Below are 16,228 nucleotides of genomic sequence, written 5' to 3' on the forward strand. Positions count from 1 at the left end.
TACCCTTTTGAATGAGGAATAAATATTCCAAATTTTTGGATTATGTTAAGGAAAAATCGGGCTTTGGCAAAGAATTATTAAGAGTCCGATTTTTCAACAATTGGTTATCTAGTGGGATCTTAACATAGCCAAAATATTTGCTATTATATCTAAGTACTAAGGAGCAACCCCCGGCTCACGCGCTTTGCTCACGCCGATATGAGTAAAATACACGACGATGACGACCCAAAAATTTTTTATAAAGGAGAAAAAACCATTATTTTATACACTTCCCTCTCTTCTTTCCATAAAAACCCACAACACCCCCTGGAAAGTGTATCCGAAGCAAAAGTGTAACAATTTGAACTCGTGCCTGTTTCCATTCATTCATCTTCATTCAGTGCTCTGTTGCACTCGACTGCTGCTGCTTTTGCATTTGATTTGTCTAGTGGCTGATGTTTTGTCATCTGTCAGATGCATCGCTGACGTCACCGAAACATTAATATTCATAATGCTCGCAGCACAAGTCGGAACGAATTTAACAGAAAGTCTATCAGCCCCGGAGGAGGGAGGCCCAGAGGCCGGGTGGCTTATCAATCATGTGACGAGGCATGAATGAATTCCGCGTCTACCTTTCCATCATCGAAAAGTTTAGTATTCAAACAGTGACAAATCGCCCGAGGGGAGGCCTGATATTTGAGTCTAAAGATATCGTTTATAAGACTATAAGCTTTGGCATAGATCGGTTAAGGTAAGGAACAGCTCTGTAAAGGATCTCTTTTGGGTCTGATCTTCTTCCTTTTAGAGAACTTTCACTGTACAATTTTATGCCTGGTCGCATTGCAATTTCTCGCGTCTGTGTGTATATATAGAACGCTGTCTATATAGGTATTATACAGCTATATATATCTGCTAATATTTACTTTTAGCTTAATGGCAAACAAATGTTTTTTTTTGTTCTTGGGTCGGACGACAACAATTTTTACGATGCTGATGTGCTGCTGATGTGACCTTGAAGGTGGCAAACAAAAATTCAACGTTTTTATGCGTTTTCTTTACTGTTGCTATTGTTGTAAATATTGCACATATTTTTCGAATTTGTAGATTAAAAGTGGGAGAAAGATAGAAATTTCACCATACATTCGGAGAACGAGAGACAGACACAGACACGTTGAGAGAGCGGGGAATGTCTTGCCTCAGTTTGCACTTGAAATAGTTTTGTGTATACCTGTCTCTTTCGCTCACTAGAGAACTATGTGTTGTTTGCTCTCTTTCCACGCTTCAGATCATAAAAACTGCTGTTGCTTTAGTTAATTGTTGCAGCGCCACCAATTATCATTTGGTGCTTATCAAAACGCATATAAAACTAGCAACAATTTCGAAAGGGCAACATCAAGCGTGGAATTGTGCAATAAATGTGGCATGGAACGGTCTGGCGAGGTCTCACCCTGTCCGTAATAAATCTTCCAGGTATATGGCTCTTCCCTTTGTAAAAGGATACTCCCTTAGACTTTCACATCCCTACCCTTTCACCGCTTTAGCTTAAACCCCTACAAGGTGCCAACAAACCAGAGCGAAACCGCAAAAAGGTAAACCGAACCCTCCCCCTTAAGGAAACCACAAAACGTTGCAATCAACTGGCACTCCAGGGGGGGGCAAATATGGGCTGGTCCCCACTACCACAAAGAGACAGAGAGAGGCCCTATAATGAATGCAATTATGCAAATTTCCACTCTCTGCAGCCATAGAAGAGCGACAGGAAAATCAAATCACACGATAACAATCGAGAAAGGGGTTTCAAAATCATAATGGATATTTAATTTAACCAAATAAAAAAGACAAACACCACCCATGGGCAATTCAACTAAAATAAATTGAAAACACGCGCCAAAAAGGGGACCAATTCAATGTGAAATCGATGCCACAAAAGGGGCAGACTACAGAGGGGTGGAACGCCAGCGGGTAAACAGAACCCAAAATGTGGAAATATGATCTTTCGTTTGGGTTTACCTGAGTGCAAAACGGAAAGAATTGCAGCCGCCGATGAGCTCATGGAAAATCAAATAAACAGATAAGAGGAGGAGGAGGAGGAGGAGGTCCGTCCCCCCGCCATTACAATGAACCGGATATTCGTAGCCTCGTAGGCTTACATTTTTTTGGCGCAGTCCCCTTATCGGGGGACTCTATCTAATGACAGTGTGGCATATGCCTATGCTGGCAGATATCTGATAAGCTGGAAGCCGGCGAAAATCGCTCTAGTGTTAAATTAAAACGAGCGTAACCCCAGGGCACTGCAGTGAGCACTCCCTAGGCGGAACGCGGGCTGCCAGAACAGCCAGACACAACGGAAATGTGAGGGATCACTGTAGATGGACAGCATTGAAAGTTAATTAATGGGAAAAATGCGAGACGAGCGTGGGGGGTGGCGCATAAATAGAGAATATTGTGGCATATTTGCAGGAGGCCTGGGCCCGGCATATGGCAGCGTTCCACTTGGCTGTGAGGCAATGCCTGAGAGGCCTTTTACATGCCCCAACAAACAAGTGGTTCCCCCAAGCGGGCCAGAAGTGCATTGGAGGTGGTGCAGCTCTGCGACACCCACACAGGCCACACAACCCATTCAGCCCACGTGCCACCGCACAGACGGGGCGCCCCGGCCGGCAGCCACTTGTTCGATGTTGCATTGAAATTGAAAACAAAAGTTGCTGCAACCAAAAAATGTTGCCGCCCAATCGGGAAAACATCTGAAAGCAGCTGTTCAACGGGGAGTCCGAGGAGTGAGTGGGTGGCCACTGCACCATGAGAGCGAGCCCCGGTGTCCTTGGGCCTTTTCAGCTGCTGTAAAGCGAAGCCGGGCCGGGTCTCGTTTCGGCTCTGCATTGCATTCGGCGAAGGACATTTCCGGTAAAATCAATAATTTCCTTTGGAGGATGCATCACTCACACACACTCGGCTTTCAACACACAAATCGATTTCAATCACAATCTATCCGCCCTCCCCCACCGATTGATTGGCCAACTCACCTTTTTGGAAAATGTATTCGAAATTGTTGTTCCACTCAAATTAGTTTTTGGATTGGTTTTTTCTTGATGTTGAACAATTTTCAAGCTGTTTTTTTTGAAACAAGAAAAATTGTAATTAAATTTTGTTCGATTTACAACACCCGTTACACTGCGATGTGATTGTGGCTGATAGCATGTCTGTGCGTGTGCGTGCGTGTTCGACTCGGGGTTTTGATTAGAGCGAATGCGAAGGGGAAATGAATGCAAATCGATGGAAAAAACACACACAGGAACAACAGCAACAACAACTATGGACATAAATGCTGTCGCCTATTGATGTCTGGGCCGTCAGGGGCAATGTCAGTGCTGCATATTTGTTGAAAAATCTGTTTAATATTGTAATTTTTCGCCATCCGTTCTATTGTTCGAAAATTGAATTGAGGAGGGAACAGGTCAGAGTCGTCGGCCAGCACGCATGGCTAACTAGTTTTCAGTTCAGTTCAGATTTCTGCTGCCCAAATGGCAAAACAAAACGCCCACCACACAAAATTATATATCGCCCACTCATCAAAAACAAAAATATATGAAGAAATAAAGAACACGCACACGCACGCACCAGAGATAACAAAACTGACGAAAGAGACCAGCGTACCTAATCAAATAAGCGTTAGAACAATCGCTGTTCGCTGTTCGCTTTTCGCTTTTGGCCAAAACTGAATGTATTCTTTACGCGAACGACTTGAACTTCGATTCAACCACAAGAACGCGCGCGCACCGTCAACAACCTTCGCGTTTCAAATCGAGCCAGCGGACTGTTTTTCAATATTGAACATGAAACAGACATGAGCGTACGTTCCACAAGAGCGAACTCGTGTGCGAGCATTTGGGGGTTCGGTTCGGGTTCGCGTTCGGGCTCGGGCTCGGGGCATGGGCATACGCGGCGTATGAAAGCCGGCTGTGCACAGCGTAGGTAGCCGATTTGCATAGGCCACGCGCGGGCAGAGGCGGAGAGGAAACAGCTGTTCGGGGAGCTTTCGAACATCAAACATGGAACATGTTGCGGTCGGTGCAGAGGCTTGTTATCAGTTCGATGGAGCGAGCATGCTCCAAGTGCAATGGTTTAAGGCAGCATTAGGGCCTTTAATGCTTAAGATACGTGTGTCGAGCGCCCAATGCTGGGAGGCAGGTATCCTAGACTGATACCAGCATCCAGAGTTGCCTCCACATGAAGGCTTCTCTGCGTCTCCTCTGAAGCCGGATTCAGCTTTCGTTTCTGTATGAAAGAAATGGCAGGTGCATCATAGGTGACTTAAGAAGAGATTTCCAGACTACTAACAAACGTACCAATAACATGACCAAGAAGGTGGTAAAGGAAGTTGCAAGTTAATGCGATGACAGGTCGGAATACATCACAGAAGCGATTGTGCAGCAACATTGACGAGCTCGATCAGATGGCATGTACTTTCGAATACTCCATAGACATGCTACCAGCCAGTGGTACTCCAGACCGACTCTAAGACCGTCTATAAGATCTTAAGATAATATGAATAGAGACTATGGTATACATATAGGCCTATTACCGCACCTTTCCGGCTCCTATATTACGCTGTATGGAGTATACTTTTATTTCAATTTTATAGCAAACTCCAAACTCACTGACTTATAGAACAAGGGATGAATGGGCTAATGTCTAAGGTCTTAAGATCATATAGAAATAGTCAATGTTTTATGGTTACAACGAACTGAAAATTTAAAAATATTTAAGATTGCTTTGGCAATTTACTGAAGGTTGGAGGCTTCTTCTATGGATTCCAGCTTACAGTTATATCTAAAATATGTATATGTCCATTCTTTGGGTCTGAGTTCGATAGAATATTCCAAGTGCAACGATAGAAACCCAAATTTTCCATGAGATATACGTACAAATCTGAAAGGATAATAGTTGTCTTTAAAATTAATTTGTTTTCTAAAAAACTCAAGGGTTTATTGATCTTATCGCCTAACATGCCAGCTATCTGAATCAGAGCCAAATAAAAATATCAATAAACTTTCTAGCATGCACAAATCTTTTTCAAATTTCCTTCAAATCTTCGCTTTGATGGTGTCATATGGCGCTGAGTCACTTCGGACAATCCTAAATTGTACGCAAATCATCTCTACATGTGTTTCCGTTTGATATTCGGCCACTGTTGACACAGTCACAGAATAATAATTAGTTTTTTCAAGACACTGGCCCTCTAAGCATGACTCAAAAACGAAATGACAATTTTTAATTTCGGAAATGACCAAAAGATGAGCAAATATTTGCAATTAAAGAAACAAAACTGGAGATCAGAGAAAGGCTATCTGGAATATTCATTTGAAATGTTTCTTCAACAATTGGTATCTCTTTGTACATATCGTGGCCTCAAGGATATACGTACGAACTTTTCCAACCACTTAGGGGGTTCATCAATAACGTGACTGCACTCTGCCCTCAACGGGCTAATAAATAATTCAAAGCTACTCGAAAAACCAATAAAAAAAGAGGCAAAACGCAAACGGGTTCATATCCTGCCCCTAATTCGCCTGAAGGCAGTTCTTGTAGGTGTAGTCCCCGAATGGCTCCATAATTCATTTGACGACGGCCAGAGAAAACTATGCCAATTAATTAATACAAATTATGAAATGGAAAGCCAGAAAGCGAGAAAGCGAGAAGTCGAAAAGGAAATGGCCAAGTCGGCTGAGTTATGCTCGCGGCAAACGCATTTCGCTCGCCTTTGAAATGTCCTTGCAATCCTTTGACGACGCCGACCCAAATACTGGCCAATGCTTTGTGTATTGGCCACGAAAAATGCAAATTCCTCGAGTTCCCGGCACCGAGCCACTTGCTCCACTTAAGCACTCGCTCCGTGTGGGAGTTGTCCCTATTGATTTAATTCCCAGGCTATTCGGCCAGTGACGCAATTCTCGTGGCGGGGAGAGTCAGCATAGAGTTGAATGTGCCACCGGGGCTCGTATACTCGTAATCCTGCGGCGGCGGTGGCCACCCCAAGGGGTTGTTTGTGCCGCCGCCACGCTCTTTTTTTGGCGCTGCTTGCCAGACGCTACGGGTATATGTTTTCCTATTAGGTTGGAGGCGCCACAATGACTGCGCATAGTTTTATGGTATCGTTTTTTATGTCTCCTTCCGACGTTGTCATTGCTGTACCCTCCCCCTTTTGCCTTTTGGGCTGTAATTGATATACATTTTTGTGGGTCTCGAATTTCGGTTGCCACTGCAGCTGGGGTCTTGACCTAGACAATTTTTGTGCTCCGCTCAGCAAAAGGTCAGTGCGGCGTGTACCCACCATGTAATGCAGATAGATCGAGATCTTTCAGAGATTGCCCCTCATTTGCATAGACAAATGAGTAATAATTGTTTGGATAATAATTAATCATACTAATATTAAGCACTTTAAAGATGACAATGGAAATGAGTCAGGAGATGGTGACCACAGCACAAGCCCCAGTCAAATGTTGACTCTTGAATTTGGTCCGCTGGTCAATAAATATTAGTCAACAAATATACATAGCAGAGTGTGTACGTACCACCTTATTGGTCTTTTGGTCTTTTGGGGGCTGTGTGCGGCAGGCTGTTGCAAGGTTAGCGGGGAATCGGGGAATATATCGACCCTCCTCCAGAAATTTCTCAAGCTTGAATCATAATGAGAAACGGTAACAGAGTCATACTGTCTATCATTGTCATCCCATGCACAATATTTAGCTAGAATTTTGCAAGCAAATATCGCTCGCAATCGGACAACTGAGTCAACAATGAGGTAATGCCTGCTCGAAACTCCAGGGTTCCAGTGCGTAACTCGACTTTACTTTCGTATCTCAGTGGGAACATGGAAAATCGTTTGTTTTTAACAAGTGAGCGGTGCACTTGGACTCCGGGCTGATAAGACAATTGCCAGTCTTTGTACCACCGTCTGACCCACTGACTGATTGACTGGATTGCCTTTGTCGACCAAGTTATGAGGCATTTAATCAGCACTAACAGAAGTTGGGAGCCCCTTTTGCCCCCTCCAACCCACTTGTAATGGTGCATGGTGCTACACTTCCTTAATGCTTCAACACAAACATCGGCAATTGTATCTGCAGCACGCACTCTTCAGGCTGCGAAATATCATAGATGGCGGGGAGAGGGGAGCCACAGCCACTCAGTGTGAAGTGGGCTAGGCGTTTGAGTATCCATCTGATTGTTGCGAATTCCTTAATTAAATTCGATGGCTTTTCTAGTGAACAGAAACGACACCAGAATACTGCCAATTCCTAAAATTCGAATAAAATCGTAAACATTAATTGGTGCAAATGATGATTGAAATTTGCATGAATATCTCTGAATAAATACTCTGACAAAAAGTCCCAATATTTTCAGGGATAGTTTTGCATAATCTTGGAGAATAGGTATTCAATTTTGAGCAGGGCTTGGGATCCTTGGAGATATATTTAGGTTTAACTGTTTGTTTCTATCAGAATTAGGTAGATTAACTTCTAGTTTCCCCTTGTAATAACACTCTTATTATAACCTCTTAGATCGAAGCTTTATCGGAATTTAAAATTTAAAAATCAACCGAAATCATGTTGCTACATTGTACATCTACATGTGCATTGAACTTGACATTTTTTAGTGGCGCCACATCTAATTTCACCACGCGTATGTTTTTGGTGCGCAGTGGTGCTTCTACATGTATTGTACACACTCTGAGCAAACCTAGAATTTACAAATTTGGTATTTTAGGTGGGTTTCTCAATTCAAAAAATAAATGGCAGAGATCGCTTTTTTTATGCCTTTAATGAATATCTTTAGATATCAGATATTTTATCAATTTCATCAATCTATTATCCTTGTCGCTCCTTCCTTGTCGCTCACGTTCAATATATACCGCGCACCAATCGGTATATTTTGTATATTTCGGTGCTGTTCTGAGGGTCATACTGTAAAAATACTGGTTTTCGCCGTGCTCCCATGTGGTGTTTTTTAGTGCTAAATGGTATTTTTGTCAATTTGTAATTTAATTTTCAATGTTATATAAAAATGCAATAAATGCAAGTATTTTGAATAGGCCAATCATGTATAGAATTGATTCATCTAACGTATAAAATTGAGTGGGCATGGCTAAATGTTCTATATAAATAGTATTATTCAACGGAACAAAGAATATGAGGAATTGGTCGTTTTTTGAATCGAATTTGAATTCGCCGCAGTTTGCCGCATTTCGCCCCAATTCGCTTTAGCAACAATGAGTCTCATTCCATACACAAGTTGCGGCAACATTTACTTGAAAACCTTGTTTAGTCAAAATACAATAAAAGCAAGGACTAAAAACTGGCCAGTTAAGTAGAAAATTTATTCATTAATCGTATAAAATTATGTGGGCATAGATAAAGGCCCGGTTGACAACATTTAAATCCTTGTCGCTCACATTCAAAAAAGTTCGATTTGGCGCGCACCACTCGGTATATTTTTCAAATGAGACCGTATATTTCGGTGATGTTCTGAGGGTCATACTGTAGAAATACTGGTTTTCGCCGCGCTCCCATGGTATTTTTGTAAATTTCATCAATATATTAATTTAATTTTCAATGTTATATAAAAATCCAATAAAAGCAAGTATTTCGAATAGGCCAATCATGTATAGAATTGATTCATCAATCGTATAAAATTGAGTGGGCATGGCTAAATTTTCCAGATAGATAGTATTATTCAACGGAACAAAAAATATGAGGAATTTGAATTCGCCGCAGTTCGCCGCATTTCGCCCCAATTCGCTTTGGCAACAATGAGTCTCATTCCATACACAAATGTTGCGCATTCCATACACAAAAGTTGCTGCAACATTTACTTGAAAACCGTTTTTTGGTCAAAATAAAATACATAAAGGTAATTAAAAGAAGCAACCTTGTAGAAAATACATTTATCTATGGGATAAAGCTAAGTGGGCAAATCTATATAGCTTGAAATATAGGCAATACCCGATTCGCCGCAGTTTCGCTATTGCAACAATGAGTCCCATTCCATACACAAACATGTTGCTAATTCCATGCACACATACCCTGGGGAAATGGATGTTATAGAATTGTGAATATGTTTGTCATCCAAGGCAAAAACAATTTATTTCTAACATATTTTAATATTATTCAATATTATTTATCATATTATTTTTAATATTTCAACGATATTTTGAAGCTTATTGTCTTCTTGTAGGGACCAAGAATAGGTATCAGGATCGAGATATATATACAAAACACTCATCATATGCATGAATATGTCCAAAAAATGTTAATTTGAGAAAAGGGGTTTATTAGTTACGTTTTATCTTTATATCAATTTTATATACTTTAATAAAATATTAACAAAACAGGGTATACAAACCCCTATACTACGGCTTACACGCAATATAGCGGCTCTTTTTTTGTTGAACTATTTCGTTTAAACCTTGTTTTAGTCAAAATACAATAAAAGCAAGGAATAAAAACTATCCAATCTTGTAAAAAATCGATTCATTAATGGGCTAAAATTATCTGGGCAGGGCTTAGGGTTCTATATAGCTAGTAATATTCGACGGAATATCAAAAACGAGGAATATGTAAAATAGAACTTGACTTCGTCAGTATATTTACGGTATATTTTCAAAATGAGTCGGTATATTTTGGTATATTCCTGAAGGTCGGACGGTATATTTTATCGATAAATGCACGGTCACACCTCTAACTAAAAACACGAGATAAAATAAATAAACAATAAAATTAGGCGGTTTTATCCAATTAACAAAGCAATGGAAGGCGCCAATGTGCTCGCGGACGAACTGATGCGGCGTCTGAGCGATGGCGGCACCTTGGGTAAGTCGGAGAGCGCCGGAAATCGCTGCACCATGAGGACGCACCTGTTGTAACAAATTGTGCCGTAAACAATTAATTGCAGAGGAGGTGATCGACAGCGAGATGTTCGAGAAGACGCAATTTGCGGAAGCCGACGACATTATCGTTGTGCACATGGATATCAGGGAGCCCCTGACTGCGCTGAAGTAAGAGAACAGAACCTCCTTTGTGGCGAGCACATGGACAGCACTCACGAAAACGTCTCTTCTTCTTCCTGTTACAGAAAACTTGTTGAGGACAAAATTGACGTGGAACTGCACTACTATTCGTTTTGGCTGCAGGATGCCCAAGAGGTGAGTGCAGCTCTCCGGGAGGTTCCGCTTCTAAAACTCTTTCATTCTTACAGCTGGAACCGCACAAGAACCTTGTGGATCAGTGCGTCAAGGGCGAGGGCCTGGTACAGATCAACGTCCAAATCCAAACCATACAAAAAAGGATCAACATAGTGGACGTCCTGAAGCCCACAGATGACGCGCTGGCCGATCAGGGCCCAGAGGAAACCATCGCGCCGGTGACGGCCCAGCTCTCGCCGCCCGATTCGTTGAGCGTCAAAAGTTCGCCCACACTTAGTCCCGTGAAAACGGAGAGCCTCAAGCGCAAAAGGGTCAAAGAGGAGTCGGAAGAAGAGCCCGTGGAGCCGGTCAAGAGTGTAAAGCCCGTGCTCAATTGGGTGCTGGACAGCAAGTTCAAGCGGGAGCAGACGCGTCTGAATATCCCTGAGGTGGCCAGCGAATGGACCACGGCCCATGTGAGCCACTGGCTGGAGTGGGCCGTGAAGCAGTTCGAGCTGAACGACATCATCATGAGCGACTGGCAGATCAACGGACAAGAGCTGTGCGCCATGACGCACGAGGAGTTCAGCCAGAAGCTGCCGCACGATCCGGGCAATGTTTTCTGGACGCACCTGCAGCTGCTCAAGGAGTGCAACTTTGTGTCCGTCGTTCACAAACAGGCCGAGGAGCTGCGGAAGCCCAAGCAACCGAAGATCGTGATTCCCAGCTGCACGGCGGCGACGTCCCTCGAACAGCGGATCATGAGGAAGTCCTACCAGAGCGTCAAGAGTACGGACTGTGAGTAGAATAAGTCTCCAGCAAGGGCCTCACACTGATCCCCCTTTTCTTATAGCCGACAGTTCGCCAACGCCACAAAGCCCCACAAATTACACCGCCGTTGGCTCCGGCAACAACGGCCAGGTGCAGCTGTGGCAATTCCTGCTCGAAATCCTCACCGACTGCGATCACTCGGACATCATCGAGTGGGTGGGCACCGAGGGCGAGTTCAAGCTTGTCGAGCCCGATCGCGTGGCCCGCCTCTGGGGCGAGAAGAAGAACAAGCCCGCCATGAACTACGAGAAGCTGTCGCGCGCCCTGCGCTACTACTACGACGGTGATATGATCTCCAAGGTCTCCGGCAAGCGGTTTGCCTATAAATTCGACTGCGATCTGAAGCTGCTGATCGGCTACGATGCCCGCGAATTGTCGCGGCTCGTCAACGAACGCAAGCGATCGGCCGAGAGCGTGCAGGCCCTGGAAGCCTTGAAAGAGGCCACATGACAGGGCGCATATGCGGTCAAGCTGGAGCCCGACGACATACTCTGGAAGTATGAGGAGCCTTAGCGCTGGCCGGGCGGCGCCTGCTGGATATTGATACAAATTGTTGAACATTTAATTTTCTTAAGGCACATGAATTTATTTTTCATTCTGTATTCACTAAGCATTATAATCTCTGTCTATGTAGGCGTAGGCCCTAGCTATAGCTATAAGTATTCCGTACTACGAGTATCTACAGCTAAATATCTTTACTTTAAACATTATCGGTATCTGTATCTTTATCTTTATCTGAATGGTATCTATATCTTTATAGTAGTATGTATATTGAATATTGTTCGTTACATGAAGTTTGCGATTTTTGTAAAATCTATAAAAACTAAATTCATTTTCCACGCGATTTCCATTTGCTTTTTCCATTCGCCTACTCCCAGTGTTCGTGTAGGCATCGTTTTGTGTTTTGATTTGTTTTTTGTGTGTTTTGTGATTTTACGTGACTAGTTTTCTTGCTTGCTTAACTGATTTAACTAAACTAAACGTGGACATTTAGCGACTGCTGCTAAATGGCGTCTCAGTTTGCTTGTTCGATGATTTCGATGATTTGTGATGATGGCCTGGCGGAATGTGCACGCAAATGCCCCTGCCCCCGGCTGAAACACGCGCTAGACATGACCGTGTAGCGCCGTCAGCCAGGCTTAATACTTCTTAACGTTTCGAGCGGCTGCAGTTCACCCTCAGGTCACCCTACAGCTCCGTGGTGATCTCGTCCTGCGGTCGAAAGCCCAGCTTGTAGAACTCATCCTCCAGCCAGAGCGAGCTGGCGTTGAGATCCGAAATGAGATTGCCGCTCTTCAGCGTGTTGAAGCTGCTGCCGAAGGGGTCCGAGGCGCGCGGCTCCTCGAACTCGTGCAGGCTGATCAGCGACCCGAACAGATGCAGCTTCTGCTGGGCGGAGGCGCTGCTGTTGCGATCGCCCGCCAGCAGGTCGCCGGCCACCCCCTGGGGCGCCGACGACACTGGTGTCACCTGCTGGTGCCTGAAGATGCTCGCCTGCGACTTCTTGGTGGGAGCTGCATAGAGCACCTCCTGGTGGCCGCCGCGCAGGCCTCCGCCATGCGAGGCCTGGAAGAAGTCAATCAGTTGGCCCACCTGCGGCTTGTACCGCTCCAGGGCCTGCTCCGACCAGGCGTGCAGCCGCGACCAGTCGTGCGGCGGCGTGGGAATCAGCTCGATGGGCCGATTCAGCAGAATCAGCAGCTTGGCCAGGTCCCGGACAATGGGCCGGTACGAATTGGCCGCCGCCACCTCGCCGGACAAGTAGAGCTTCCGGATCTGGCGCCGCGTGTCGTTCAGCATGGCCAGAAAGTACTCGGCATTGGGACGCATCTCGTTCAGCTGCCGCATAAAGTCCGCCCGGTCCATGGTGTTCTCGTTGATGAGTTTCTGCTTGACGGACTTCCTGCGCCGCTTGCGCCGCACCAGCATCACGGCCACGGCCAGCAGGGAGAGGCACACCAGGAAGCCGCCAAGCAGGCCGGCCAGGGCGGCCATCAGGGGCCCGGAGTAGCCGTTGGGCACACACACGCGACCCATGAACTCCGTGTGCGCCGACCACTGGTCCAGGTAGCCGGCGGGGCATTGGTCCACGCACTGGCGGCTGTCGGTGACCAGGTACATGGGGCACTTGATGCAGCCGGCCTTGTTGCAGCGCAGGCAGTGGGAGCTCGTCGACGCGGGGCAGCCTGCAAGTACAAGGGAAACTGGGTTAGTCACGCTCTGTGGGTCACTCGCTGTCGTACTCGTCGGTCGTCCCCCCAATTAGTGCTGATCAGCATAATTGTCCCCTCATTTGCATAGGAGATGCTACTGCTGCTGGCTCTCCCACAGACAATTGTCGACGTTAATGCCCGCAAATTAAATCCTACCCCAGACTTCCCGAAACAAACCTCTAAAGTACACTGGGCAACCGGCTACGGTAGCGAATCTTTTAAAAATAAAGCTTAAAGTATGTTTTCCAAGACTTTTCGTTGGAAAATCATCGCTAAACAAAAAACCCTGTAAGATATAACGTTTTTTTTAGAGTTGCGCAGAGTTGTGTACACACTGTTTCAGGTACAGTCGTGTTAGAAGATAAAAGGATCCATCAAAAGATGATTTCTTCACATAAAACTGGTACGCTGCCTAGTGTTTTAGAATATTACGATATTTCCAGAGTTTCAGAGAGTTGTGTACACACTGTTCGAAGTACAGTCATCTAAAAAGATGAAATTCATCAAATATGCATAAAAAAAGGAGAAATTTGTATATTTATCCATTAAAAAAAGATTTCTTCCCATAAAACTTTTACGCTCTGTAGTGTTCAAGAATATTACGGTATTCCCAGAGTTGCACAGAGTTGTGTACACACTGTTCGAAGTACAGTCATCTAAAAAGATGAAATTCATCAAATATGCATAAAAAAAGGAGAAATTTGTATATTTATCCATTAAAAAAAGATTTCTTCCCATAAAACTTGTACGTAGTCTAGTGTTCAAGAATATTACGGTATTCCCAGAGTTGCACAGAGTTGTGTACACACTGTTTCAAGTACAGTCATGCTAAAAGTTGAAATTCATCCTCGAAAGTAATCAATGATGCCTAGAGCAAGGAAAACCATTGATATTCAACCATTAAGAGAACCAAACTCGTCCGCTGTCTAGTGTTTCGGGATCCCAAGCTACTTGGATCGCTTTGGGAGCACATGAATACCAATTAACCCCTTGAGGGATCGCCCATTCATTCCATTTAAAGCATTTCCGAGCTAAATGTTTGTCCACAAAAAGGCCAACCAGCCAGAATCTCCATGCTAATGAACACACGATGGCTCTGCTCTACTCCCCTGACAGGCCACAAACCATTCTTCTGCTGCAACTTCCAAGTGGAAACATCTCTATTCACCTTTTTCGCTGTAAGTCTCTCTGGCATTTCTGTAGAGTCAACAGACACCATGGTGTTTGACTTTGGGGCTTCATAAACAACATTAGCATACGGCGGATCCACCTCCGGGTCCGCCTCCGCCTTCGCCGTCAAAGTGTTGAGCAAACAGAGGTCTACATATTCTAGGAAGGCGGCAGAAAGCTCAACATGGTAAAAACACAGCACAGCAGAGCCATTGGGGCTGAAGCGACGTCAAGATCAAAAGCTTTTGGAGCCGCCACCGCCACCGTCGTGGTTGTCATCAGTCCAGCGATGCCGTGAGACTGCCAAACAGCTCTCCATCTTTCGCTGGGGCCTCTGGACAACAGTTTTTGATTTCCAGCCCCCAAAACATCAGAAGCAATAACATTGCACCACGTACAGGGGCTGCCCCACCCCCCAGCTGCCTCTCGCTGCCCCACAGCATCGTCATCGTCATCGTCAATGGCATTAACTTGTTTATGCGCTAATCAGATACAGACACAGAGAGAGAGAGGAGCCCCCGGTGCCGGGGGATCACCTTGGCCATGGCCATGACCATGGCCGATTCCCAGGCAATAAGAACTGCAGTCCAGACCAGACTCCGTGGATAATCAGATGTAATTCGTAATTGATATTGTTCAGTGCATTTCTGTCCGTCTTTATTGGTTTCTCTTTCTGTTTCTGTTGTGTGTGTCTCTGAAGTGCGGTCTTCCTTCTGTAGCCCTCGATCTGGTTCTGGGTTCTGAGTTCTGGGGCGTGCAGTTGATCAATGATAATTGGTTATTAAATGGAAGATTGCCTTTATTCCGCCTGTCAATGCTGTCTGCCACATCCGTGGCAGTCATGTAAATGGCCTGGAATTACAGTCCCCCGATCAGTGGGGCTGTGATCGAATCGATATAAATAATGATATCTCGATTGGTCCTCAAAGGATGCCACAGATACTCGTACAAGCTGTATATGGATAAAACAATTTGTCTGGCAAGAAGAGGGGCAGCAGGAGGGGCAGCTCTGATCCGAGAAGAGCTGTTGAGGAAGCTAGAGACCTGCCTCGATCAGTGCCGAAGAAAACCAGTAAGATACGATCGCAGATTAACTTGAAGAAGAGCCAAAGACATCTATGGATATGTATCTGCAGTCTAAAGGAAATCTTCCATCAATTGAACATCGCTTATTATCCCAAATTATTCCATTATCGATCTCCCCCCAATTCCAAGACTCATTTTGAGGCCCATCCCCATTAACCATTAACCATTAGCCATTATCGATTCTTCTTACCAAAATCAAGTGCGGACACGCCTCATTGATAAATTTCTCTTCGCCTTCACGTGTGTCTGCCTGATTGCCGGCTGTTGGCCTTAAACATGACATTAAAACCTTGTGATGACTACAACTATATTTACGTCCAGCATCATCATCTCGAAAGCCTTATTTAAACTTTCTTTTCTCCCAGAATGCGTCAGAGAATCTGTGGCTTTTAGCATCCAAATATCTAGGCGTGTCCCGTAGATACTAAACGATAATCAAACAACAAATTACTTTCACTCAAAGCAAACAACAAAACGAGGGCCAGACCGACTGTAAAACATCAAATGTTCATCAAATGAAACACGCATAAAGCCGATTCATTAGATCACTTTATAACACTCGTAAATCTGGATAATTGACTCAACTCTGGCGACCTGGTTGGGGCCCCGCTCAAGGTCGTTCCGAATCAGAGAATCCCCCCCCACAGCAACACAAACAAATGTGGAGCTGTCTCTCTCTCTCTCTCTCTCTCTGTCTCTGTCTCGTGGACGATCGTCAATCGCTGATTGTCATCCGACGTTTGGCCCCCTCGTCAATGTCATGGCTTTT

General features: G+C 44.7%; 3 protein-coding genes and 1 long non-coding RNA gene across 7 annotated transcripts in view; 2 read left to right on the top strand and 2 right to left on the bottom strand.

The window, feature by feature from the left end:
* LOC4800737 (aminopeptidase N) overlaps positions 1-3,845 on the bottom strand; it is a 30,926-nt gene extending 27,081 nt beyond the window's left edge. Inside the window, exons 1-2 of one of the 4 annotated variants that reach the window (XM_033382925.1) lie at positions 3,634-3,845; positions 3,003-3,087 (exon numbers count right to left, since the gene is read on the bottom strand). The gene's annotated coding sequence lies outside the window, so the exon portion shown is untranslated. The remainder of the gene's footprint in view (positions 1-3,002; positions 3,088-3,633) is intronic. The other 3 variants (XM_001357918.5, XM_015183176.2, XM_033382929.1) reach the window with 3 other exon arrangements.
* On the top strand, positions 352-1,809 carry LOC26533115 (uncharacterized). Its single transcript, XR_001451572.2, has 3 exons — positions 352-730; positions 785-867; positions 998-1,809. It is a non-coding gene; the product is annotated as an uncharacterized lncRNA (long non-coding RNA).
* A 5,839-nt stretch (positions 3,846-9,684) lies between the features above and the next one.
* Positions 9,685-11,834, top strand: Ets97D (DNA-binding protein Ets97D). Its single transcript, XM_001357919.4, has 5 exons — positions 9,685-9,848; positions 9,931-10,033; positions 10,111-10,180; positions 10,234-10,957; positions 11,013-11,834. The coding sequence occupies exons 1-5, from the start codon at positions 9,785-9,787 to the stop codon at positions 11,438-11,440; spliced, it is 1,389 nt and encodes a 462-aa protein (XP_001357956.3). The 5' UTR covers positions 9,685-9,784; the 3' UTR covers positions 11,441-11,834.
* The window catches only part of T48 (FU domain-containing protein T48), a 38,917-nt gene continuing 34,386 nt past the window's right edge, over positions 11,698-16,228 (bottom strand). The window contains exon 3 of the mRNA XM_001357920.5: positions 11,698-13,176. Within this exon, the coding sequence (XP_001357957.2) occupies positions 12,179-13,176 (998 nt within the window). The 3' untranslated portion in view covers positions 11,698-12,178. The remainder of the gene's footprint in view (positions 13,177-16,228) is intronic.

The sequence above is a fragment of the Drosophila pseudoobscura genome, chromosome 2 (genome assembly GCF_009870125.1).
Source record: "Drosophila pseudoobscura strain MV-25-SWS-2005 chromosome 2, UCI_Dpse_MV25, whole genome shotgun sequence".
Lineage (NCBI taxonomy): Eukaryota > Metazoa > Arthropoda > Insecta > Diptera > Drosophilidae > Drosophila > Drosophila pseudoobscura.